This window comes from Colius striatus, chromosome 1 (assembly GCF_028858725.1).
Source record: "Colius striatus isolate bColStr4 chromosome 1, bColStr4.1.hap1, whole genome shotgun sequence".
Classification (NCBI taxonomy): Eukaryota; Metazoa; Chordata; class Aves; order Coliiformes; family Coliidae; genus Colius; species Colius striatus.
In genome coordinates, this window is record NC_084759.1 from 177,467,010 (window position 1) to 177,492,724 (window position 25,715).

Consider the following 25,715-nt stretch of genomic DNA (forward strand, 5'->3'; position numbering starts at 1 on the left):
ACAACAGAATAAAAATAAAATGCAGGTCTTTGGTCTGACTGCCACAGCGTGATCCAGTACCACCACCTGCTGTTCATAGGAAGTGCTGCTGTTTTATAGATAGGCAATACATCAATTATTTTTGTATATCTCTATATATATTCAAAAAGCATCTACAGAGTTTAACCTTTTTGAATGGATGTGACATGGGCTTCTAAATTGATTTTATGCTTTCAGAAATGTCATTCTAGTGCAGGAAAGGCAGATGATATGTAAACAATGATAGACTTTCTGCAATGTACCCCATAATATTTAAAAATGCCAAGAGATATATTTATTGGAAAAAGTCTGTTTAGAAGTGTTATTATTGTTTTATTTATGGAAAACTCACCTCTTCTCTGTAGCAGTAAATGGTCTGGTAAATTAGAAAGTCTTTTCACTGATTTCAGTGAAGGAGAAAATAAAGCTGTGACATTTATGTATCATCTAGTGTGAATAAAATTCTAAATAATTTCCAGAGATCTTCTTGAGGTTACAGAAATGTAAATTAGCTTGTCTTATAAGTCATTAAATTGCAAGCAAAGAAAAGCAAGCAAAGAAAAATAAGCAAGCAAAGAAAAATATTTGGTCCAAATCAAAGTTCATGTTTAAGTCATTATAAGCATATAATTTGTCCTTTTTCTCTGTTTCTCTTCCTTCTTGACTTAGTGCTGGTAATTCATGCCTTTCCAGTGCACTACTGGGTTTGTTCTGTAGCTTTGTGCTGTGCCTGGTGTATGAAATCCCCAAAAAGGGGCAACACCTGCAACAAATGCTGCACCAGCAGCGTAAAGGTGCCCCACAGGAAGGCACCTTTGCCAGGCAGCAACTCTCAAAGCCAAAGCCCACTGTGTCCTCTCCATCCCCTGAGCATTTCTCATGGCTCCAAACAAGTCTCACAAGGCACCAGTGTGCAGGTGCCATTTCTCCTCCAACCTGACAACATGGCAGGAGGCTTCCTTCTTGTGGAGTTTATGGGAGAGGAAAAGATTCAAGGATCACTCACTGCTTAACCCCCATCTTACACCTTTCCTCAAGGCCAGAGGGGGACTTTGTCTAGTTCTGCCTAAGTGGCTAAAAATTTGTAAGCCTGGGTATACCTGGAAAGCAGGTGGTGTCTCTGGGCAGATACTGTCTCTCACAAAAGCAAGCTCTGGGTTTCATTGCCCTACTGCCATCATGAAGTTTAAAACCTCTAAAAGTGGAAGAATTTCAGCACTTACCTCAAGGGGTCTAGAAACAATATACCCTGTAAAGCAGAGTCTACCACTGTTGTGGGCACAAGTAACTAATTCTGGCTGTAGGAATCCATGATGTGCAGGCACCTTCTGGCAGCATCACCCTCACCTGGTGAGGTGATGGAATCCCTGGTTGTTACACACACAGGGCTGGACTAGGCTGTGCCTAGTGCTCTGCTGAGCACTGAACTGCCACAGCATGAATCTGCATGTATGACACTGACCTGCAGTTAAGCAGCACTACTCAGAGAGGAGGCATGGAGTTGTACCCAAGGCAGCTGGGACCAAAATGTGGTTAGGTATGAAAGACGCTAATCTATTGCAGAAGAAGATAGGAGATGGAGGGAACCATAATTTTTTAAAATGGGACATGTAGTTTCAAGTTTACTGATGAGAAGACAGTATGAATTTATGATTTATTTAGCTTTATTAGAGCCTAGCAGCAGGGCAGTCAGAGGGGGAACCCTTCACAGCAGGCAGAGTGAATGACTGCCTCATGGCTGCTGTAGGCACAGCTGGACCTCCTAGCACTGGCCCAGAGCACCCCTCCTAGTAGATCAGCTTAGGCAAAACAGAAGAGGACTGAGGGAATCAATCATTAACACAGAAGGTGTTTTGAGTGAGCCCGTGTCTGCTGCTGGTTTGTCTAACATAGGAGCTAAGTCTACAAACAAGAGAAGGTTTAAGTATAAAGGAACAATACTAACAAGTTTACTGCAGTAGAGTAAAAAGGTATGAGATATCTAATGAGAGATCTGGACAGACTTCTAACAAATGGTTGTGAAGCATACAAGAATACAGTCAATATTTGTACCACCTATGCAAGGAAGTACAGAAGAGAAATCACAGATACTTATTAGTCTGGTAGAAAAAAAAGAACCCTGGGCAGCTGTCACTGTGTTCAGAGTAAGTTACATAAAACTTCACATTCCATCTTGTAAAGATGGAAAACCAAGGGAAATGGCTGCTTGTACTACTACACTGCACGTAGGTAAGTTTAATAGAGTGGGTAGAATTTAAATGAAGACATAGGAGAAAGCCAAATGCCAGATTCCCACAGTAGTCAGCATAAGTGGAAAATAAATATAGCTTAACATTTCAATAGGTGAACTAAGAAAACAACCCAGATCTGTTTAATCTGTAATGTGTTTAAGTCATTAATTCTGTGACTGGCAACAGGCAGCCAAAAGCTAAGAAAAATCTTAATGTAAATACAAAATTATTGCAAAGATAAATAATAATAAGATGATAAATCTTGGATGAAGATACATTTCAGATGGAATGATGACTCAATGTACTACTTTGATGCTGGGCTGCAACTGCACAAGGGCAGTTTTCATAGGCTCTCAGGGAATATTATAGCACCTCCAGGAGCCTATAAGATGGTGCTTCAGCCTCTTCATCGATACAAGACTGCTCCTGAGAAAGGGTGCTTACAAAATCATCTTGGTTTCAGGCAATCTCTGCCTTTTTCTTTTCTTTTTTTTTTTTTGTTTTTTAAGTTGATGACTGTTCATTGTAGAAACCATGAACCTGGATGGGACAGACACACTATAATCTTATACAGAGCAATCATGTCGAATTTGCTATCAAGGAAACACAGCAAATTTAAATCCAAAGATGTAACGCTCTACTTGAAAATACCAGGTTAATGAACTGTCATCATTTAACATACATTGTTAAGACACCTTCGCTCACCAGCTGTAATAGCTTGCTTGGTAGGAGAGCAGGGGTGTCATGGGTTTGTGAGGAGTCGCTTTTGCTTGCTAACAGGGGGAGGGGGGCTGCAGTGAGACCTGGTACAGAGTTCTCGGACTTTCCCCTGGCTCTTGGGTTCAGACCCACCTCCAGCCTGACTGGGCCAATCTGGTGCCTCTCCCATCATTATTTAACGATGGTAATTTGCAGTGCTGGGAGAAGATGTAAGGGAAGGGTAAGACTGAGGCAGCCACTTGGATCCCACAGTCAGGAAAAGACAGAAGGAGCAGTGATGGACCAGAGACATCCTTGCAGACTGAGATGAGAAGCAGAGACCCTCTGAGAGGGGGTGAGAGCTGGAGACTCCAGGTCAGAGGGAGCAAGCAGTTTAGACCCCAACCCAGAGAAGATGAACTGGAGTTGCTGTGGCCTGTGGGAGTGGCCCATGCAGTGCTGCCTGGTGTGTAGGAGATCCTGAGCTGGAGGAAGGGAAGGCTGGCAAGGAGCACTTCTCCTCAGGAGTGCCATAAGCAGCAAGAGACATCAGTAAAGGATTGACTGCACCCCCATTCCTTGCCACTGACACTGCTTGTGGGGAAGGGAAGGTAATGGCACTGGGCTCAGGGATCTGAGCCTTGGAAGAGAGAAGGGATGGGGGAAAGGTGGTCTGACAAAGGCTGGTTGTAATTCTATCATTTGCTGTATTATTTTTCTGTTGAATATTTATGTTTGTTATGTTTTAGTTGGAGGCAGATTAAATTAAGTTTTGTTTCCTTCCCCAAGCTGAGTAGCCCTGTCTGTGGCAATTAAGCCCTCCCCGTCCTTTGGATGTTCCAGAGTCTGTGGTACTTAAGTCTAAGTACTGTGGTCTTTTGTCCCTGGATGGGCCTAAACCAAGATAAGAGGTTATTCAGGCAGCAGTTAGGTAACAGGCCCAGGTGAGAAAACCTAATTGTAGGCATTAATAATGATCTGTTTGTCACAAAAAGAAAAGCAGAGGGCCTTTCAGATGTCTACCCTAGGCTCATGTGTAGGTTTGTTGAGGCTTGTTACTGAGTTACTGAGTTTCTCTGTTACAGTCCCAAGAAACTATAGTACAGGAAAACTGAGCATCTGTTTATCTCCAGGTTTGAAGACATCTATGTCACAAATAACATTCTCAGTTATAATACTGGCAATTGTTGATAAAGGCAAAAATAAATCAGAAATTTAAATACCATGTTAAAACTCCCATATTTTTTTCAGGAATAGAGCTTTTCTGAGGCCGCAGCTTCTAAGGTTTGTAACTTTTGCCATGTCTAAGCTTTCATTGCCATGAGAGCCTACAGCAGGCTTTTGAACTGGGTGGTAACACTTAAAATACAGCGTCAGTAGAAGACTCATAGTGGCATTCATGAAATTTCGAAAATTACCAAATCATTTAGTAATTTCATAAAGCGTTTTGTAAACCACTTTGAAAGGTCTTTTTACAAAAAAATACAAAATGTACAACAGAGGCCAGCTGGCCAATGTTCACTAGATTAGAGCCTGGACAGCAGCTAGAGGAATTGCAGGATTTGTGTGATTTCAGAGCACACAAGCAGGCATTTTCTCTCATTACAGGGACAGCACTCTGTAATGAGATGGGAGGGGGAAAAATGAGTGGCTCATGGAGTGCTGGTAAATAATTCATCATATTGTAACTGACCTTTATCTTCTGTAGTTATTCTCTCAAGCATATCCCATGCTTAGAGTCTGAAAGTTGAAGGACTGAACAGGCCTATTACAGTGGTCGTTGATACAGACTAAACCTCTTCCAGCACTGTGCTTTAGGAAACCAACTTCTAGGCTCAACTCCAAGCCTCAAAAATTTTCTGAAATTTGACTAGTTCGCAACTTTTTTTACCTATTTGGAGGACAACTTTGTAATGAGTGTTGTTTGTCCTCAATTGTTTGCTGATCCAAATTTGTTGCTTGACAAATCAAAAGATAACAGAACAGTTTAGAACATGTCTGATAGTGAATACAGATAACAGACTGCAGAGTGTAAGAAACCAATCAATTTCACATGAAAGACTCAGGTCAGATGTTGCAGTGAAGCGTTCTTGTAAGAGTGGGTGTCCTAGCTAATAGGCACACCTGATGGACGTTTTGCTACTTATTCCCTACCTCATCCACAGGGTCCTTCCCTTATTTCCCCATTCATTAGGTATCCCAAGGTTTACAACTTTACGACTCAGGCGCCTACAATCCCCTAATGGGATGTCTCCTTTCTGTTCACAATCCTTATCTTAATCACCCATATACCCTTTGTCTGTTTGTTCCCTCCTGTTTTAAGATCTCAAAACTTGTCTGCTAGTTAGTTAGCAATACAAAGAAACCGATTTTAGTAGGAATTGTTTAGCCTTAGTTCCCCTGGGCTCCAAACTGCAAAACCAACATTAACACCTTCTACAAGAGGAACCCATTCGCTTTAGTCCTAGATTGCACTGGTAGTGGTGGCAGGGACACACTTTTGAATAAAGGAAACTAAATCCAAGTGTCTCCAGTAGTCTAATCATTGTAGAATACACTACGTTAGTTCAGCTGGAAGGGAACTACAGTGATCATGTACAGTTGGACTAGGTCATCTACTACTAGTTCTCTACTGTGAACTGTACTGTTCTCTGTACAGTGAACTCTAGATCCGAGGGGTGGCATGCAGACAAAAAAAAAAAACCAAACCCGAAAATATTTAAGCAAATACATTTTCTTCAAAAGGAACCGTCATTATTTTTCCTCCTGTTGTGGTATCCCGTGCACTAGAAATAGTCGATAAAAAAATCAATACAGGGGAGTAGTTTTATAGTCTTGTAATTTGAGGAAAAAGAATGAGCCAGATTCTTACACTTTCACTGGAAATTTGCTCTGCAAATCATTTTTCCTTCAGTGTATTCTTAAGGGTTTATGCATTACCCAGCTATAGACAGTAACAGGACCACTGCTGAGCAGACAGCACTCACTGAATAGTCAGAGCTTTCCCTTTTGCTAACCAGCACAAATATTGCTATTTAAGATGGTTCTTTCCATTTGAGATGAATCATCAGAGATTAATCTGTTCACTGTAACAATATCCTTAAAGAATTTTTGTTTACAAAAATAAATGAAAGAAAGCACTTTTTACTGCAGAAACAATTTTAGTAAGGTCAAAGTGTATGAAAAACTATCACAACAAATGTCAGATGAACATAACATTAAAGAGTAATTGTGACCTCACTGGACAGTGTAACATACAGAATCACAGAATCTAAAAGCCAGAAGAGACCTTGAAACATAATCTAGTCCAGCTCCCCTGCCAGAGCACGACCATCTAGAGTAGGTCACACAGGAACAAAACTCCTCCTTAATTTGAAAGAGAATTGTGATGCTTTTTTTTTAAACCATTCTGCTGCTACTCGAAATGCAGAAGTTGTATGTTTCAGAGGAACCTGCAGCTAGAAAGGTTTAACTTTACTTCCTTGAATGAATATACCTTTAAACAAAATCTTAACAAGCTTAATATTTTTTAAAGCTTAATTGCAACACATGTTTTATAGGCAATGTTCTACCACCTGGCTTTGGTAGTGTAACATTTTAAAGTTAATTTGCTATTCACACAATTTGCATTAGAAGTTTAAAACAACATAACTGAAACAAAAGGAAGATCAAAGAGGCTACAAATAGAACAATAATCAAAAGCCTTTACTGTATCATAGTCACTTCAAGTGTTGTAAAGCAGTTTTCTACAATCTTCAGCTTTTCTCCAGAAAGCAGGTTTTCTTGCTTTAGTTGTCCAATAAGAGCTTCCAAGGACCTGAGTCTCCTCAAGGTTTTTATCTCCTGCATTTCAAGCAGAGTTATCTTAGAGTGGAGTTTTGAAATTTTTTCCCAAAGGTGATCTCTGTCTATGTCTTGTTTGCAGTATGAATGCTCAGTTTGTAACACTTCACATCCATCATATGCACTCATATACACAGATTTGTCTGTTTCTATCTCTTCCATGTCAAGAAGCTCTTCCTTAATAGGCAGGAAAGAACTGTCTACTGTTTCAGGCTCTTCTGGATTCTCGGCTGGCACAATAATTGCAATGACAGATTCCTCACTTCCACTGAACTGCTCAATAGTTTGTGTGACCGTACTCAGTAAAATTGTATTTTCATTTGTTGGCTGTACTTCCACGGAGCAGCCTACAACATGAGAGTTAGGATTTTCAACTGCATGGTCAGTAATTGAACCTAAAGCATTATTCAGTTTGAGAGATGAGTTCAAGTAGTCAGGGTCTCTCAGGTGCAAGACCGTAGCTGTACAACCTACTGGATCCTCTACAGAAGTATGAATGCTGGTAGCTTCCATGCTCTGGACTGCTGCTGCCATTAAAACAGGATTAGGTTGATGTATATGCTGCATAGATGAACTATCAAAAATGACACTGTCTGCCTGAAAGTCTTCTTCATTCTGAAGGTGCAGTTTTTGAATTTGTAAAGGTTTACTCAATACAGTTGAGCAAACTACTTCTGCTTTTTCATCTACATTTTCTGTTGTTACAAGATTTTTCTTTGGTGTACAAGGTTTAAGTGATACAGGTGCTTTCTTCGACATTACATTTGTGTTTGCTTCCTCTGGGTCTTTTCTCTTCACCTTCCGTCGGCTTTTTGGTGAAGAATCTTTTTCCTGGAGGGAAAAATAACAAACCACCACCTTGTAACTAGGAAATCACTTGAGCATAGAACAAAAATTATTTTAAGGCTCTGAAGGTCATAATTTCTTTTATCTTTTTCAAACTTTAAGGAATATTGCCAATTCATAGGAATCATGACTTTAAAAGCACTTGAAGATGAATTATCAAAATCTACACAAATCTGGCTGCCAAGGACTAGCCAGCATCTCCCACTACCACCTGAAACACTGTATTAAATATATACATATTAAATACACACAGTGCAAGATTTTTGCATTAAAGATGCCCTTGTTTAGTCATTGTCTACCCCAAAGAGAATTTAACAACAAAGAAAGGTGATTAACACAGGCTTGCCAAATAGTGAAACATGTTCATGTATAATCACTGACTACAACTAATTCTCACAATTGAACTTTGCAGTTCATAAAAGCAGAGATTTTTTTTTTATGATGGATAGAAATCTTAGCTGAAGGATATAATTTTAACAGGACTTTAAGCAGATGTTATTACTGAAAGAAGGGACAATTTGAAGCTTATCCTTAGCTACTGTCTTTTTCTCCTCCATCTATACTACATCACTGCTCAATTAGACTTAAGATCAGTATCCAAACAAACTTTTTAGTATGTTGGTCAGTGAAACAAAAATACATTAATACAGTGTCTTTTTTGGTTTTTTTTCTAGTAGGCTTGATTATGAAGAGAACTTGTACTCATGTTAGGCCTGTGGACTAAAAAGCAAAATCAAAATGACCCAGAACAAAGCAAAAGAACAAGAAGCAATTTTAACTTCTAGGTCAGGCAAAACAAAATGAAACAGTGGGGGAGGGAAAAGAAGGTTAAAAAAAAAAACCAAGAAGCCAGGCTGAAAAAGACAGGTTATGATGGAAAAAGATATTTTCAAAGTGTATATTAATAAAAGTATGTATGCAGTCTGAACTATCCTAAACATATTGTGATTTGACTGTATATGAAACTTCAGTATTAAAAAGACTGAAATGTATAAAAATAGAATTAATTTTGTTACCTTCTCCTTGCTCTTGAGACACAAACACTCTTTATTTAGAAGAATAGATAATAGAATTATAGAATGGTAGGGGTTGGAAGGGGCCTTTAGAGATCATCTAGTCCAACCCCCCTGCAGAAGCACGTTCACCTAGATCAGGTCGCATAGGAACATGTTCAGGCAGGTCTTGAAAACCTCCAAGGAAGGAGACTCCACAACCCCTCTGGGCAGCCTGTGCCACTGCTCCGTCACCCACATAGTGAAATAGTTTTTTCTTATGTTTAAGTGGGACTTTTTGTGCTCCAGCTTCATCCCATTACTCCTTGTCCTGTTACTATCTTCTATAGAAAAGAGGGATGTCCCAACCTCCTGACACCCACCCTTTAGATATTTATAAATATTAATAAGATCTCCCCTCAGTCTCCTCTTCTCCAGACTAAACAGCCCCAGTTCCCACAGCCTTTCCTCATATGAAAGAAGTTCCAGTCTCCTGATCATCTTGATGACTCTGTCCAGCCGTTCTCTGTCCCTCTTGAGATAAGGAGCCCAGAACTGGACACAATACTCCAAATGAGGCCTCACCAGGGCAGAGTAGAGAGGGAGAAGAACCTCCCTCGACCTGCTGGCCACGCTCTTCTTTATGCATCCCAGGATGCCATTGGCCTTCTTGGCCACAAGGGCACATTGTTGGCTCATGGTTAGTTTATTATCAACCAGGACTCCCAGGTCTCTCTCTGCAGAGCTGCTCTTCAGCAGTTTGACCCCCAGCCTGTATTGGTGCATGGGGTTGTTCCTTCCCAGATGCAGGACTCTGCACTTGTCCTCGTTGAACCTCATGAGGTTCCTCTCTGCCCAACTCTCAAGCCAGTCAAGATCCCGCTGAATGGCAGCACAGTCTTCTGGGGAATCAGCCAGTCCTCCCAGTTTGCTGTCATCAGCCAACTTGCTGAGGGTACACTCTGTCCCCTCATCCAGGTTGTTGATGAAGATGTTGAACAAGACTGGCCCCAGAACTGATCCTTGTGGAACTCCACTGGCCACAGTCCTCCAACTCAACTCTGTGGCATTGATCACCACCCTCTGGGCTCTGTCATTCAGCCAGCTCTCGATCCACCTCACTGTCCACTCATCCAAGCCACATTGCCTGAGCTTTCTGATGAGGATGAGCCTTGCTGAAATGTTTCACAGAATCACGGAATCTCAAGGGCTGGAAGGGACCTTGAAAGATAATCTAGTTCAACCCCCTGCCAGAGTAGGTCACACAGGAAATCATCCAAGTGGGGTCTGAATGTCTCCAGAGAAGGAGACTCCACAACCCATCTGGGCAGCCTGTTCCAGTGCTCCCTCACCCTCACAGTGAAGAAGTTCTTCCTTGTGTTTCTTTGGAAACTCTTCTGTTCCAGCTTGTACCCACTGCCCCTTGTCCTATCATTGGACATCATTGATAACAGCCTGTCTTCATCCTCCTGACACCTGTCCTTTACATATTTGTAAATATTAATGAGGTCACCCCTCAGCCTCCTCTTCAAGCTAAAGAGCCCCAGCTCCCTCAGCATTTCATCATAAGGGAGATGCTCCACTCCAACATCTTGGTGGCCCTGAACAGAACTCTCTCCAGCAGCTCCCTGTCCTTGAACTGAGGGGCCCAGAACTGGACACAGTATTCCAGATGTGGTCTTACGAAGACAGAGTAGAGGGGTAGGAGAACCTCTCTCGACCTACTAACCACATCCCTTCTCATACACCCCAGGATGCCATTGGCCTTCTTGGCCATGATGACATACTGCCAGGTCATGGTCACTCCCCTGAAAAATAATGAAGCATTTCTGTGAAGATACTCTTGACTTGCTTTGTAATGCACAGAGCAAGGTGGTGGTGAACAACACACAAATACTGCAACTCTTTGCTCTCAGTTTCACAAACCAAGAGTTTATAGACAACTGTTGAAAAGCAGCTTGGGACTTTAGCTGCTTGTTCCTCTACATTAACTCAGGAACACACTAATAAAGGATTCTCCCCCCTAATAAGGAGAGCTCTTTCCCATGTCTTTGTTAATATCTGGTCTATGTAGAAAATTTGGATTTGGGGCAACTACAGAAGCAGTGGCCACGTGCAATATGGATATTGTTTGACTTGCCAAAGCTGCCACTGACAAGGTATGTCATGATGTTTGGAAAAGTGCAGTTAGAAGCATGAGATTAAAAAAACACACTGCCGGAGAGAGAAGTGAGACCCCAGGAAAGCAAGTTCACAGTATCACAGATACAAAGTACTGGCATCTGTTTTCTTTTGATAGCACAGAATATTCTTTTTCCAAATTGGAAAAATCTATCTGGGATTTCCCAGGTGATTTATACTGCTGATGAAAAAATAATTTAGAGAAGCCACTGGTATATTCTTGGCAACACCACTACATAAAAAAGTTTATTAACTTCATAACTTTACTGTTTACCTTTGTAGGTATACAATGAGTGGCCTATGGTGTCATGCAAAATAAGAGAATGAAGAAGTGGGAAAAGACAACTTCTCTTTGGGGTGAAATGACTTATCTGTAATTGCACAGAAGTACAAGGCAGCAAAGTCCAATTCCGAATCTGGGTTTCCCTGTTACAGTAACAGCACAGGGAAGTGAGGGATATACACTGAAGCAGCCAGGGGTAGGGAGGCAGGAGGGGTGTAGAAGGAAAGATATTTATTGTGAAATTACTACAGCCATAAATGCAAGGTTGTCTGTTTTTCTATTTAAGGTATTTATCAAGACTGCTTTTCATGCTAGAGAGTCAAAAAGCAGTCTGGACAACACTTGCAGCTATCCAAGAAGATGGAAAACTTAGTAACAACAACAAAAAAATCTAGTAAAATTAATTAGCTACACATTTCAGTTTCAGCAATTTAACTCCAGTCCTTCCATTTCTCCCACCTCCAACGTTACAATCCAGAGGAAGACAGTTATGTGCCAAAAGAGAATTAGCACAGCTTTGATCAAGATGAGGTACCTGTGTAGCACAGTATTTTTATGTAAGCAACAGTACAACTCTGTAGAAGACAAGATTGAATAGTCTTTGCAGGATACCTTTAGCAGCTGGTATGTCTGAGCTCTTACGTGTTAAAGAGGTTAGAGACAGGAAAGAGAAATGTGTAGTTTGAAACGAATATATTCCAAAGCCAGTATTTAGGAACAGTTAGTAAAAGGCCTTAAGAGAATGTTAAAATATCAAGTAAGAGTAGTTGCACAGGAAAAACAACATTTAGAATCATAACATTCTCATAGGAAATTTATCTTCCTTTAGGAAATTTGCTACAGGAAATGGTTCTGTAATTTCCAGCTTAAAAAGATATTGAACCTCCAGTCAAAGTATGGGAAGTTGCTTTTCCTTTACAATGGGGAATCACGTAATCATTTTGTGTCAGATCTGCTGTCAAAATGTGTTTTGATGGACAGGAACTCTATTTGTAAAATAGACTATTAATATATTACAGATAATTAGAATACCTGGTATTACATCAATAGTTAGCTTTGTACTACAATAAAAAAAAAAGATAGGAGTACACTACCTCATCATCTGGGGAAGAGAAAATTGTTGGTACAGCAGTATGCTTCAAGTATCGTATGCCCCATCGCACATCAAGGGAATCAGGGGTAAAATGATCACTGCAGAGAAGCTGGTGTTTACTTGGAGTCCATGCATCTCGCTTCATGTTCTGTAACCACTTCTCAAGTCTCTCTTTATCGTGTAGTGGAAATCTTTTTAACAGCAGTTCAAAAAACAAACAGAACAACAAACAAATCGTTACTTTCTTCCTCTCTTTCTTTCCCTTTCTTTCTTCTTTTTAAATAAAGACTATCTTATTGTTCCTTACAAAAAGACTAAAATAATCCTATTGAAAAAACTGTCAATATTAAATGCTATTGAGGATGCCATGTACATGTTTACTCCAATAGTTACCATAATTATTTCTAGTTGGATATTTGCTCCAGAGTTCAGCAGCAGAATTTCTGATGATATCTGCTAGCTGAAAGTTTCAGAAACTGTGGCCAAGATGTTTTGAAAGGTTTGATCCAGCAACATGTAGTCAGAAAGTAGATCTACTAAGTGAGATGAAATACTCTGACTTCATGCAAAAAAAAGTGAGGTCTGGCCCTCATTTTAGAGATAGTATTTCTGGGGCTTTTTGCCTTACTAGACATAACTAGTAACAAGCCTTTTGTTAATATTTTTTGTTTAACAGAGTACCTGTTATATGTGATACTTCAGGTTATCAGATAATTTGGAAATGTAGATATTACCACTGCAGGATTTAAATTCTGTTCAAAAAGTAGACAGAAATGCAAAGCATTTTCCTATTTTATGTGTCAGCAATTAAGCTTGCTGACAGCACTGAGAGTCCATACAACATTATGCAATCCATAACTATTTTTTAACCATCTAACTTACTTGAAAAGGAAAGAGTACACATGTTCATTAAAAATAAAATAAACTGATTTTGAAAATGTATGCAAACAGTGTGATGAATTACATGAGAAAAAGACCTAAATTACAAGTGGGCAGAGATATTCAATTTACTTAATGAATCACAATACACAAATTAAAGGGAAATGAAAGGCTCATTTATGATGCATGTACAATCAAGCAGATATGGTAATGACAACATGAATTTCAGACCACTCAGCTCTCACCTCTTTCAAGACGGGTATCGGGTGCCTATCAAGTTTATTTTAACTCTAGCATATAACCACATATGATATATAATCCCTAACTTGAATTCTGAGCGCTGTTAAATGAGTACTGATTATTCCTTAGAATCATGAGCAATAGCAATGCAGCAATATTAGTAATGCAGCACAATAAAAACCAAAAATCTTTTTGTGTATGTGAAATTGTCAGAGATAGATTCACGTGATCATGAAACCTGACCTGATTGTAACTGTAAGGTGAAAAAATATCAGCAAAAATGGTGGACAACTGAAACATCCAGATGCAAACAAATGCCTACAGCCTCTTTACAAGAGCCATTTTTATTTTACTCACTAAATTGAAATGGAGCATTCCATAAATCTTCCCTTAGATTATTCTTCCTTTTCATTAACACTCATTTGTTTTGGTTATGTTTCTTACTATACGGCTAGAGAACTTAAATACACACATATATAAAAAAAGTCCTGTAGTGAGGAATTCCCACACAGTGGAAGCTGGGAAGAGAGCCTGGAGTCTCAGTGACATCTGAATGTTACAAAGGGTACCAGTTTGTCAGGCTACTTCTTGGCAGGCCCTAGATCTCACCTCAAATGCCACAAGCTGCAGGTTTCCTCCAAAAACCACAGACTCTCTTATGCAGGCTCACAGTGTCCCCAAACCGCAAACTCAGCTGACTTGGAGAAAAAGACATCCGAGATTCACAGGATAAATGTTCATTTTTTCATATCTTCCCCAAATTTTTGAATTTGTTGCCATTCAAGTTTTCATGTTACAAAGGAAACAGAGCAGGCTCTTGATGCATCTGGCTCTGAGTATCAGCAAGAATGCAAGGAATAATGCGGGCAAGAATATAGTAACCGCTGAAGGACAGGTGAGAGCCCAACAGCAGTGTTACATGTATCATACATCATGCCCCAGCTTAGCCTGGGATGGTACTACATAGGTCCAGAAAAAGCTCTCAGTAAGAGGACAGCTTCTTTTAATTGAAGGTCATCAATCACACCCTTTCCAAGAAGGTCTCGAGAACATTTCCTTCCACTGCTATTACCCTTGCAACACAGCACTCACTGCTTTGCCCATAGTCAGAGAGCTTCAGATAGGAAACAAAATAATCTGTAGTGAGAGACATAGTCTGATAGTAACATTTATTATTTCAGCTTAAGGCTAATTTTGCCAAAACCTGGTCCTGCTTCAATACTCCCTTACTCATCAACAGAAACTGTTCTCGGATGTAAACAAGACCCACACAAAAGGAAAACAGAGGAAATGGCTGGAATTTATTGAGCAGTTGTCACTACTGCACAAGTCCAATGAAAAAATAAAACACAGAAGGGCAGTTGGGTGAGTCACAGTCAAAAAGTTCAGAGATGGCTTAGAACGAAAGCTGCTCAGCAGCAGGGGACTTATTTGGGACGGTAAGAGGCAAGTGAATAAAAGCTGTAATTCATATCAGTAGTAGCCACTAATGCTGGCCATCCGTCCTCTACAAATCAAACTTCAGCCTCTCTTCTGCAAGATTGTGACACTTGTAGTGCAGCACAATTCAATGGCTAGATGAAACAGCTGTGTTTCTGCAATCACCTTTATACTGATGCCATACATTTGAATATAAATATGTAGCAGTATTTAAACTTGCTTTGATCATCCATGTGGTATATTCTCTAAAGCTATTTATTTCCTCTCATTTTCATGATTGTTTTATGATGAATCACATATTGGAGATGTGCTGGGAAAAAGAGCTTTCCTTCAATCTAAACTAAAATCCTTTTCAAAGCAGTTTTCCTCTGGGCCTTCCTGATCTTGGAATAACAATGACTACTCAGTAACTGAAACAAAATTCAGTTTGAGATATAAATTTTATCAAAACAGATTTTGAGGCTGGTTGTGAATTTAATTATTTGAACTCTTTTTAAATGCTACAGAATTCTTTCTGATGACAAATACTTTTCATACTTTTATTCAACAGAGGCTCATTAATACTTAGTTACTGGCGGTGCTCCTCTCAGGGCTGAGAAACACTGGTTTTAATCTGCCACTGTGGAAATCAACAGCCACGTAACCCAAAGAGTACAGAGGTTATTGCAGTCCTGGGATGGTGAGCAGTCAATCAGGTGGCCAGACGGTACCGTGCAGTCACTATAAACTGTTTTTTGACAATAGAGATAGCTCACTTAGCTGTCTCCAAACAAACCAGCAATGTCTTCCCTCGTAATGTGGGCAAAATAATTCTAGTGGGAATACTTAATTGCAAAGAATCGGTATGTGCTCACTTTGCGCTCTGTTAGGCCCTTTGCTTAACCTGCAGCCTGTCAGATGCAGGAAACTCGTCTCGTTCGCCCTTAAGGCGGTAACGCCTGCTCTGCTGAAACGCCTCCTGCACGAAGGCCGCCACGCTGTGCAAAAGCGGGTTAAATGCTGCTGCTGAGCTCTAACAGCTAAACAGCCTCACGACTGCACGCACAAATTTCTTATTTTTTTAGTCGAATTTCTTTGTTTTTCTCTTCATGATTCTTCTGCACCCACTCAGGAGCCCTGTGACGCTGCCGCACCTCTCCCCACACAGCAACTGTCTTCGCGGGGGGAGAGGGATTACACACCCAGCCTGTCAACTTCCCCCACGTCCTTCCCTTTCTGTCGCCCCTAGAGGTGAGAGCGTCAGGACCGCCCGGCCTCTCGGAGCCAGGCGAGGTTCAAAGGCGACCGCCAGCCCCTCAAGTGGGCTTCTGGGCCATTCACTGCGCCCGGCTCCCAGGGGCTACTGAGGGCCGCGCCTCGCCGCCGGCTGTCTCCTTGGGCGCTCGCCAGGGCCGGCCTCCCCAGGGCACTCCCCGCCGCCCGGCCACTCACGGGTAGAAACTCGGCTTGCGCCGGTCCTTGGCGCTCTTCCCGCCCCGGTTCTTGCAGCTAGACGCGGCGCAGTAGCGCGGCATGACGGCGCGGGGCGGCCCCCGCGCTGCCGGGACCCATCCGCTCCGCGCCGTGGCAGTCACGGGGACAACGGCCGCGGCAGCCGGCGTGCGGGAGTCACGGGGACAACGGCCGCCGCACCCCTGGCGTCAGGAGACGGTCCCGCCCACCGGCGGCCGCTCCGTTCCGCGTGTGCGTGCCGCATCACGTGGCGCCGAGCGGCCAATGGCGCAGCGCTTCGTGTAGGAAACGCGGACCGTGAGGGTCGGGGGGTGGTCTGTGAGAGCGCTGGCGGGAGCGGGGCGCTGAGGGGCAGCGGCCTCTGTGCTGGCGGCGGCAGCGAGCGGTGCCGAGGTGAGGGCGCGGCGGGGACGAGGCCTTCCCCCGGCGGCAACGGGGCCGACAGCGAAAGGCCTGGGACGCTGCGAAAGGGCTCGGGCGGAGGGGTGCTGAGGTAGCCGCAGGGAGGGCAGGAGGGACGTGGAGAGGTGGGGGTGCTGTGAGGCGGCTGGGGAGAGGAGCTGGCGACGGTGGGGGAAAGAGGAGGGGGCTGGGATTCGGTCTGGGGAGTTTGTTCGCCATTTGTGCCTCTCTGGGCTCCCACTTGTCGTTAGGCCCACTTGCGGTGGTTTTTCCCAAGCCTGGTCGCCTTGGAGTTGGATAACGTCGCTTACTGTCGCTGGGACTATCTCGGCCTCGCTGTGTGATACGACTCTGGCGAAGTTCGTTAGGGGTCTGGCTAGGGAGGACGATGCCAGGGAAGGCTCAGTTTTGTTTCCTTATTCTTCTGAGATTCTGGAGCCTTCTCCTAGGTTTGCTCTCCGGACAGTATAGGAGAGGCTCAGAAAAGTACAAGCCCCAGAGTTTGATGGACTTTCCTATAGCTGGCTGTGGGCTAGGAGACATGCTTACTCATCGGGTTAGTTGTGATATGAGAACCAGTGGAAGACTTTAGTAAATTCTTTACTACTAATGAATCGCTTACAAAAATAGTTGTACGACATCAGCATTACACTGGATCACGCATCACAATTCATGTCAGTAGCAATTCTGTGGATTTTCTGAGTGTGTGAGACTATATAAATATAAGTATTTGTCTAAAGCCCGTGATAATGACTTTTAAAAATGGATAGAGTAGGCCATTGGGATTGAAAGAGGGAAGTAGCTTCTTATTTTCTATAGGTAACAGATTTTATTTCTGGTACATCATCCTTAAACATCACTTCATCGTGTAGCTATTGATAAATGTTCATAAATTGGTAAAGAACTGATTGACTGTTACCACCTCTATAATATATAACCATTAGACAGTATACTTCTCTGTAACTACTTATTGAACAGAACACAGAATGGTAGGGGTTGGAAGGGACCTCTAGAGGTCATCAGTTCCAAGCCCCCTGCTAAAGCAGATTAGCCTAGATCAAATAAAATGTAGTTTTCAAAATTTTTAGGAGATACTTTTGTGCCGTGAGCTTAATGTCAATAAGTATACAGAACTTAACTATTTCTGGAGTGGATTTTAAGTAACTACTCTGTATAGCCTAGAAAGTGAAACGTATCAGTCCGTTTTTGATCTATATCTATAAAGCACAATGAGGAAGAAAGCCTCAACAGTGTGGAAAGGTAAACCTGTGTATAGTTCTTGATGTTCTAGTGGCAAAGTTTCAAGTTAGTAAAGTGTTGAGATAAAATATGTGGAAAAGGCTTGTACTAAAAATATGTCTGGTATCATGCATGAAGAATACTGAAAATGACTATCTGTTTGATATCCAAGTACACTGATCAAAATACAATTTGTTTCAGCTGATGTCCCTTAACACTTGATATTGTGCAGGCTGCTAGCCAAATAAATGCTTAAGGAGGCATGAGTATGTTAATTTTATGAGCTTTCTGCTCTTGCCTCACAATATTCATTTTAGTCCCCTGACTTACCTATCAGAAACAATTTTTGGGTTTTTTTTTCCAATTTTTACGCTTGAGTGTTAATTTTCTTTAGAGAATGTGAACTTTCAATTAAAGGCTTAATTGTCTTTTATTCACCTGATACTCGGAGATTTTCAGTTCTGAGTGATGAATGTTTGGGCCACATACTCTCTAAAAGTATCCTAACTTCAATGCTACTCAGACTGTAGGGTTATTTTATTCACCTTTCATGAAAGTAATACCATTCATCTCTGAGCTATATTTATAGTACGCTCTGCTCAGTGTAAGCAAGTGACAGGGATATATTACTTCTATCATGTTCAGAGCCATGTTGTACATCGTGCTGGTTAGATGACAGCCAGCATTCTGTCTTTGGGCATTCATGTTTCTATACTGTCTTTTAAATATATGCACAGGCCTTGGAAAAATCATTTGATCTCCTGGTAGGAAGAACTCACTCTGTCCTTCATAAAAGTCTTGAAAGATCGTGTTACTATGTGGACCTCATGTATCTTATGATTTCTTTATGCCACATCTTTTTTTCTGAGGTATAGCATTGATTTCTTTCAAAATGTAACTTTCTGACAAACACATTGATTAAAAAAATATTTATTACTTTAATTTTTGCTGAAGCAGCTTGTCTTGTATAGAAGACTTCTATTTTGAGTTCAGATCAGACATTGGGAGTTCATATGTAAACCTTTTTGTGCATTGCTATTTATCAGATGAAATCTTTGATATGAAACATACAGTAGGTGTTTTTATTAAAGTACAGTCTGATATGAAAGTAAGCTAAGCCCAGCCCCTTGTAAGGGAATAAGTGTCCTACTTGACTGAACTCTGTACACTATAAATGAGTGTTTTACTCTTTATCATGTTCTCCTTAGGTCAACTAAATGACCTTTCAAAGCTGAGCATGAGTGTTTAACAGTCTTGTCTTCCTGCGCCTCACAGTTGATCTCTAGGATAGCTGTATTCTCAGTCTTGTTTTGTTGCACAAGCGATAGTGGATTGATCTTACAGCCTTGGTCCTAGAACTTGAGGACTAGTTTGTAGCTAGTTCAGGTACGCCAGCATGAACTGTTTGATACAGTGAAGCATATTGTGTATTTAGTTCAACAGCTCTGTGAGGAGGGAGTGTATAGTTAAGCATGCTCATGATGCACATGAAATGTGAATTTGCAGTATTTTCACTTAGGTATTCTGTGATTACAAAACCAGGGGAGTGGAGTTTGACACGTGTGAAACAGTGTGCTTGCCGTGTGTCTGTTACTGAGCAACTCCTGAAACGCACAGGTCTTTCTCTTCCAGGCTGTAGTTATACCTTTAAGTTGTTGTGGAACCTGAAATAACTTGTTCCTCAAGTATATTTGTTTTTCTTTCTAGGAACCAGAGAAATGGCAACTACGCAATCTGTCTTCACATTTGCTCTCTGCATTTTAATGATAACTGAATTAATACTGGCTACAGAGAGCTATTATGATATCTTAGGAGTTCCAAAAAATGCATCTGACCGCCAAATTAAGAAGGCGTTTCACAAGCTGGCCATGAAGTACCACCCAGACAAAAATAAGAGTCCTGGTGCAGAAGCAAAGTTTAGAGAAATTGCTGAAGGTAATATATTTGCTAACCTTAGTTTTAATAATTGTGTGTATGGCTTGTATCTGTGAGAGAATGTGGTAACCTAAGTATACTGTTTTACTCAGAGGTAAAAAGATGTTTTTTTTTTCTTTATTCTGCTCCTGTGATGTCAAATGTTCAATATCTAACTTATGCAAGGACAAAGAAACATAGGCAGACCTTTTACTCCATTTATGCATTCCTGCTTATTGGACTTTTTGGCTTATGCTTCTTGTCACAAAAATTACTTTGCAGTATGACAACTTTAGCACTAGGAGGTTAATTCTATTCTTTTGATCTGTCCAGGGAGTTCTAGCTCGGGATTACTAGGGCTTCAGGGGGACCTAACAGCAACCTTCCAGTAACTATGGGGAGATTATATAAAAAAACACAGCCAAATGCTTCAGTTGTTCAAGACAAAGTGAGAGCAAGAGGTTGAGAGCAATTATAAGGAAAATCTTTTTCACCATGAGGCTAGGCCAAGGTTGGAACAGGTTCAGGTTGCTTAGAGAGGTTGTGCAGCCTCCAGCTTTGGAGGAGAATCTTCAGGAATGAGTGGGTAGAGCCTTAAGGTGTATAAAATCCTGAGTAGCCTAGTCTGATCTCATAACTGACCCTACTTTGAGCAGGAGGTTGTACTAGAGACCTCCTGAGGTCACTTGCAACCTGAATTATCCTATGATTCTAGGAATACACGGTTCATAAGTGTTTTGTGATGAAGTAAAAGAATGGAAGAGGATAATCAAGAATAGAGAAAGACTGAAAAATAATAATGTTCTCACTTCTGCTCACCTTAGACTCTAACATCCATTTATTTATGGAGTCCTCTTAGCTAATAAGAGACTTCTGGGTTTTATCTTCTTGTCTGCAGAAAAGTTCTTTTGAAAGAAAGGTAGCCATGAATACAGTGAAAGGGAGACACTCTTGTTAGGTACTTGCTGCAGTTGTTAGCACCTATTGCAGGTCAAACTGGGAACTCCTGAGTGAAGTGTTGAGAATAGTTACAAGCCTTTGACGGAGAAGGAAATGGAAGTGTTTAAAATACTTAATGTTGTCAGAATGGGTATATTATCTCCCCGTTTCTGCCATGGAATGCTAGTAGCTGTAGTTCTGGACCAAAGATCATAATGTAACAATTACGTTTCAGGTATATCTACTCTCAGAATCCAGGTTTATTGTTGAACTTTTGAGAATTTGGACATGGGGAAACTCTTTCCCTCTGTCTTCTTGATGTTTTTGCATAGTTGTAACTGGGATGTAGTAACTTACTGGCTGGCAAGTAGTTTCACAGACATTGCACTTTCTATCTATGAGAGGAATGCAGCAGGCAGTTGATTTTGTTAGGCAGAGCTCCTGATTCTTGCGCTCTCCTTCAGTCTGTGTGACCACTACATGTCATTGCTTTTTTCTGTCAAATGTTTACTTGATATTTCCAATATAACTAATAAAACTAATCTTTATTGCTAGTTGAACTGTGTTGTATTAGATGAATTTAAAATGTGGAAGATATAATCTCTCCTCACAGTTGTAGCTATGTTTATTATTATTATAAAGAAATATTTATTTTGAAATAGCTTATTTTAGATTGGAGAAAGTTAAACAAATGTTGAACTTTACTGGGTTTGTGTGTTGACAACGTCTTGCTTTAAATTTGTTCTGTTAAGGGACTGGGAGACAAATGTTCATCTTTGTGTATGGTTTTCTTTTTTAAATGGGAATGTAAATAAAATTTCCAAACTTTTTTTTTTTTCCATGGAAATAGCGTATGAAACACTATCAGATGAGAATAAACGGAGAGAATATGATCAGTTTGGCCGTCATGGAGGACAAAGAAATAATGGAAGTCCATTCCATCAGTCATTTAATTTCAACTTTGATGATCTGTTCAAAGACTCTGACCTCTTTAGTCAAAACTCACGGTCCAAAAAGCACTTTGAAAATCACTTCCGAAGTCATCGGGAAGCTCACAGTCGGCAAAGACGCTCTTTCCAAGAGTTCTCCTTTGGAGGTGGACTCTTTGATGATGTGTTTGAAAATATGGAAAAGATGTTTTCGTTTAGTGACTTTGAAAACGCGCACCGCCATGCAGTGCGAACTGACACCAGGTTTCATGGATCCAGCAAGCACTGCAGGACTGTCACTCAGAGACGAGGAAACATGGTTACTACCTATACAGACTGTTCTGGACAGTGATATTTCCTTGCTTTTTGTCTGGTTTTCTTCTCTTTTTTTCCAATATCTTCATAATCTTTCTTGGTTTTGTGCTGTAAACTGTTTGTTCTAAAAAACACTTAACTGCTATAAAGAAATTCTAGATGAAACTAATCTTCAGAGTAGAAACAACAGGCATTTGAGAAGCAGATGTCTCCGTAACAATTTAGAAGGGGAGAGAAACAATCTCATGTGCCAGAAGACATGTATATTTCAATTTAGTAAACACTTTCCATAAGTTTGAACTTCAACGTGAGATAGATATTTTTAATTTCAGAAATGTAATATAATTTCTTTCATTTATGTTGGTTCAGCACTGAGTTACCGGAGCATGAATCAAAGCAGAGGAAATAATTTTGAAGTGCTGCTTTTTCTAATTGCTGCTTTCCTAGTTTTCACTTGCCATTTTTACCTAATACGGAGTTACTGTACTAATCAGATAACTTACACAAAATAGCAGCAGAAATTAATTACCTGGGCCTTTGTTACTCTGTGCAGCATTTCAAATGTATTAAAACACTTCTTGAAGTTGGGAAGTAACAAGAAGGAATACATTAAGACTCTGCTTCACCTGGGAGGGTAATGTAGGAGTTACTTTATATGTTGAAATACCCTTTCATTGGCCTGAAAAGATTTTAGGATTAGAATAACCTTTGACTTAAGGGATAGTCACGTATTTGTGTACACACAAGGTCTGTCTTTTTTTTTTTTTGTTTGTTTGTTTCCCTTCCAAAATACAACTGTCTCTTTAACAAGGTTTGGAAGAGCATACTGAAAACACTCTTGTTTGATGCTTAGTGTATTAACGTGTGTGCAATGTAGTTTCTGTAGCTCAGTTCATTGAACTTAAATACTCTTATGTATGCCTGTGAACCTAAACAAGATAAGCTTGCCTTCAGATTCTTGGTGTTTCTGGAAGGGTCTAAATGAAAAAGCGGATTGTGTTTAGATTGACAGATTTTTTCTTTTTACCTGTCAGCAGGATTTTTTCAGCATTGTGATTTGAAAGGTAGATTCTTAGCATAAACACAGAGGAAAACGGAACGTTGCAATTGCAGTATCCATCTCATGCCCTGTGCTGCTGGAACCTACTAACAAGGATGGTACTAATGGGTATGTTTCAGTGCCATAGAAATCCATAACTAGTCTAAACTATTTAAAAAAAAAAAAAAAATAATTAACTGGAACCTCCATGACAAAACTACTGATGTCAATCAAAACATTCTAGTTTTTCTTAACTTGTAATACAGATTTATTATATTAAATTGGTTCCAGTTAATGCTCAGTCACCCTCGTATTGCTGTTCCTTTAGAACTGAGAAAAGAATTTACCTTTCAGATCGGTTGCACGAACAAAGCAAGCATTTTAAACAGCAGTGTTCTAAATAGGCTTTGAGTTCTTAAAATCTTTATCAAGAGATTCAACCCTTTGTTTCTTGGATGGATGTTGGAAGCTGCCTTTTCGCTAAGTAACTTTAACCTTCCCCTCAAGGGTACATTTTATTGCTTGTTCAATTTCCGTTGACTAAATACTTGGAATGGATTGTTGCAGTATATTAAGTGCTTTTCCTTTTCCTTGTTCTTTATTTATTAATAGACTAATACCTCATATATGGTCTTTATAAAAAGCCAGTAATTTGTGCAACATTATTGGAATGTGCAATATTCTTATAGTAGGAAAAGTGCTGGAGTGAGTGTCTGTTATTTCCACTCTTTTTCTGTGTAAGTAGAGATTTTTAGTTTTTTCTGTATAATTAATATATGATTCAACCAAAAGTTGTTATTCATGTAGACTTCTGCATTTTTCTAATGTACTCCATCAGCCTTATGAATGAGTCAAAATATCTGCCTGATTCCTATCATATGGGTGTCCAAGTGAAGAAGTTATTAACTTAAAGTTCTGAATTACAGTCTCTCACGAACATCAAGTTGTTTTAGCTGGTGTTTCTGTAAGCATTTGAGGAGAATTGTTCACACTGGTAAGATTTGGAAGGATGTGGCATTTAGTATTAAATATAAGAGAGCATTCATGAATGTCCTTTAGGGATGATGACAGCTGGAACTTAGGGGTGGGAGGCAACTTAGAAGCAGAATGCAAAGGTAAAAAATTAATGCCTTTTTTAGTCTACTTAATATTTTCCTAATTTAAAAAATAAAAATAAAAGTTTGGAAGCAGCTGAATGAGCAGTTCTTAAGTGTGGGAGAAGGAATGCTTAAAGTTCCTACTAAAACCAAACAATTGACTTCTCCAAAGGTAGTTTTCTCCAGTTATGAACCTGGGTCCATACCCTAATTCTGAATTACGAGGAATAAATGCTAAAATGAGCAGTGTGAATTGTAGGCAATGCAGCTACCCCCAAAATTTTAAGTCTGTTTCTAAGGGACTGTATGAGTTCACCATCTTCCAGGATTTTTTAGGTAAAAATTAAAGGTCCTTGAGTTCTTCTAGGTTAGCTTTCCTTCTTTAAGAATGTTTCAAACTATATCCAAACAAAGTATACTTGTTTTCCGTAACTCTTTAAAGTCGAAGTATGAAACTGATAGTAGAACGATAGGGTTGCTAGTTTTCTAGTTGATAGTACCTTAAGAAGACTTCAGCCTAGTCTTGTTTTTACCTTGTTTTGTATTACTTCTCTTAATTACTTGCCATGGGAAAACCAGTGGATGCTTCCTGTTGCTCTTATGGCTTCTCTAAATGACCTTTGCTTGTTTTGGTTGTTTAGACAAGGTAGAACCCACAGGAGTGCAGAGTCTGATGTATGGTTACCCATAGGACTTTTTGTGCTGGTTATGCTTTGAATAGACTTTGGCTGAAGGAATCCAGGCAGGCTTTCTGCAGCCAGCAGTCTTCAGCTTCATGGCTGTTGGGGTACAAGCTTGCAAAACATGTTGTGCTTCTCACTTATCCAGAGCTCTTGCACATTCTTGGCCTATTTATAGTGTTTGCTTCATGGCAGGCTCTCCAGCGGAAGTCCTGGTATAACCTTATGACACCCCTGACCTCAGATGTTTAAGTGCCATCTTCAATCTCCATATCTTGCGAAAAGGTCCAGCAAACCTTAATTATTTTTGTTCCTGTTGTGAGAGTAAAAAATGCAGTTCTTAAGGTTTTTTTTTTGAAAAGCATTTATGCATATGTAACTCCAAATGACCGAGTTGCTGAAACTTCACAAAAAATAGTGGGGGTTTTATGTTTGTTTTTTTCCCATTATACTTTTGAAACCCAGAATCTAGTGGAGATTAAACTTAAATAGGGTGCCATTGCATTAAATGTGTTAAAATTTTTTGTGTGTGATGTCTCCTTTTTTTTCTTCAAGTTGGATGATGGATTCATGTGAGTTGGCTGGCATATCCTTTTTGAAACACTTCGACCTCTCCATTTTTCCCTGAATGCGATGGCTGTGTTGGTCAAGAGTGGGGAGTGACGTTGAAAGAAATTTACTTAATTTTACCTAGTTTGAACCTTGTGTAGACTATCTTGAGGGAGGTGCTTATGGGACTTTTTTCAGAATAAAATGCAGTTTGCTGTGTGATTTGGGCCTGCCACGTCTGCTCTTGGGCAGTGATTTGTGCAGCTGCACTGCTGACTCGTATAGTGGGGGCAGCTGTTTCCTCAGGGCCTTGTAGGGGCCACGGAGCAGTTGTGATATCAATTAACTGTCAGTCAATCCTAACATAAGTCTGAAGTGAGCTGAGGGTGAGGCCGTAACTCATCCTTGATTCCAG

The 25,715-nt window shown here is 40.4% G+C and overlaps 2 protein-coding genes across 5 annotated transcripts; one reads left to right on the top strand and one right to left on the bottom strand.

Moving 5' to 3' along the window:
• Positions 1-5,770: 5,770 nt before the first annotated feature.
• THAP5 (THAP domain containing 5) lies at positions 5,771-16,399 on the bottom strand. Of its 3 annotated transcripts, none has more exons than XM_062017330.1 (4): positions 16,177-16,253; positions 13,915-14,003; positions 12,188-12,377; positions 5,771-7,622 (listed from the first exon to the last, which is right to left on the bottom strand). In XM_062017330.1, exons 3-4 carry the CDS (start codon positions 12,329-12,331, stop codon positions 6,654-6,656), a joined length of 1,113 nt encoding a protein of 370 aa, XP_061873314.1. In that variant the 5' UTR covers positions 12,332-12,377; positions 13,915-14,003; positions 16,177-16,253; the 3' UTR covers positions 5,771-6,653. The 3 variants fall into 3 exon arrangements, with proteins under 3 accessions (XP_061873314.1, XP_061873324.1, XP_061873305.1); XM_062017340.1 differs by having other exon boundaries at positions 13,915-13,999; positions 16,177-16,219; XM_062017321.1 differs by lacking the exon at positions 13,915-14,003 and having other exon boundaries at positions 16,177-16,399.
• On the top strand, positions 16,391-25,273 carry DNAJB9 (DnaJ heat shock protein family (Hsp40) member B9). Of its 2 annotated transcripts, none has more exons than XM_062017360.1 (3): positions 16,391-16,590; positions 19,546-19,773; positions 21,542-25,273. In XM_062017360.1, exons 2-3 carry the CDS (start codon positions 19,557-19,559, stop codon positions 21,970-21,972), a joined length of 648 nt encoding a protein of 215 aa, XP_061873344.1. In that variant the 5' UTR covers positions 16,391-16,590; positions 19,546-19,556; the 3' UTR covers positions 21,973-25,273. The 2 variants fall into 2 exon arrangements, with proteins under 2 accessions (XP_061873344.1, XP_061873336.1); XM_062017352.1 differs by lacking the exon at positions 16,391-16,590 and adding an exon at positions 16,598-16,690.
• Positions 25,274-25,715: the final 442 nt, after the last annotated feature.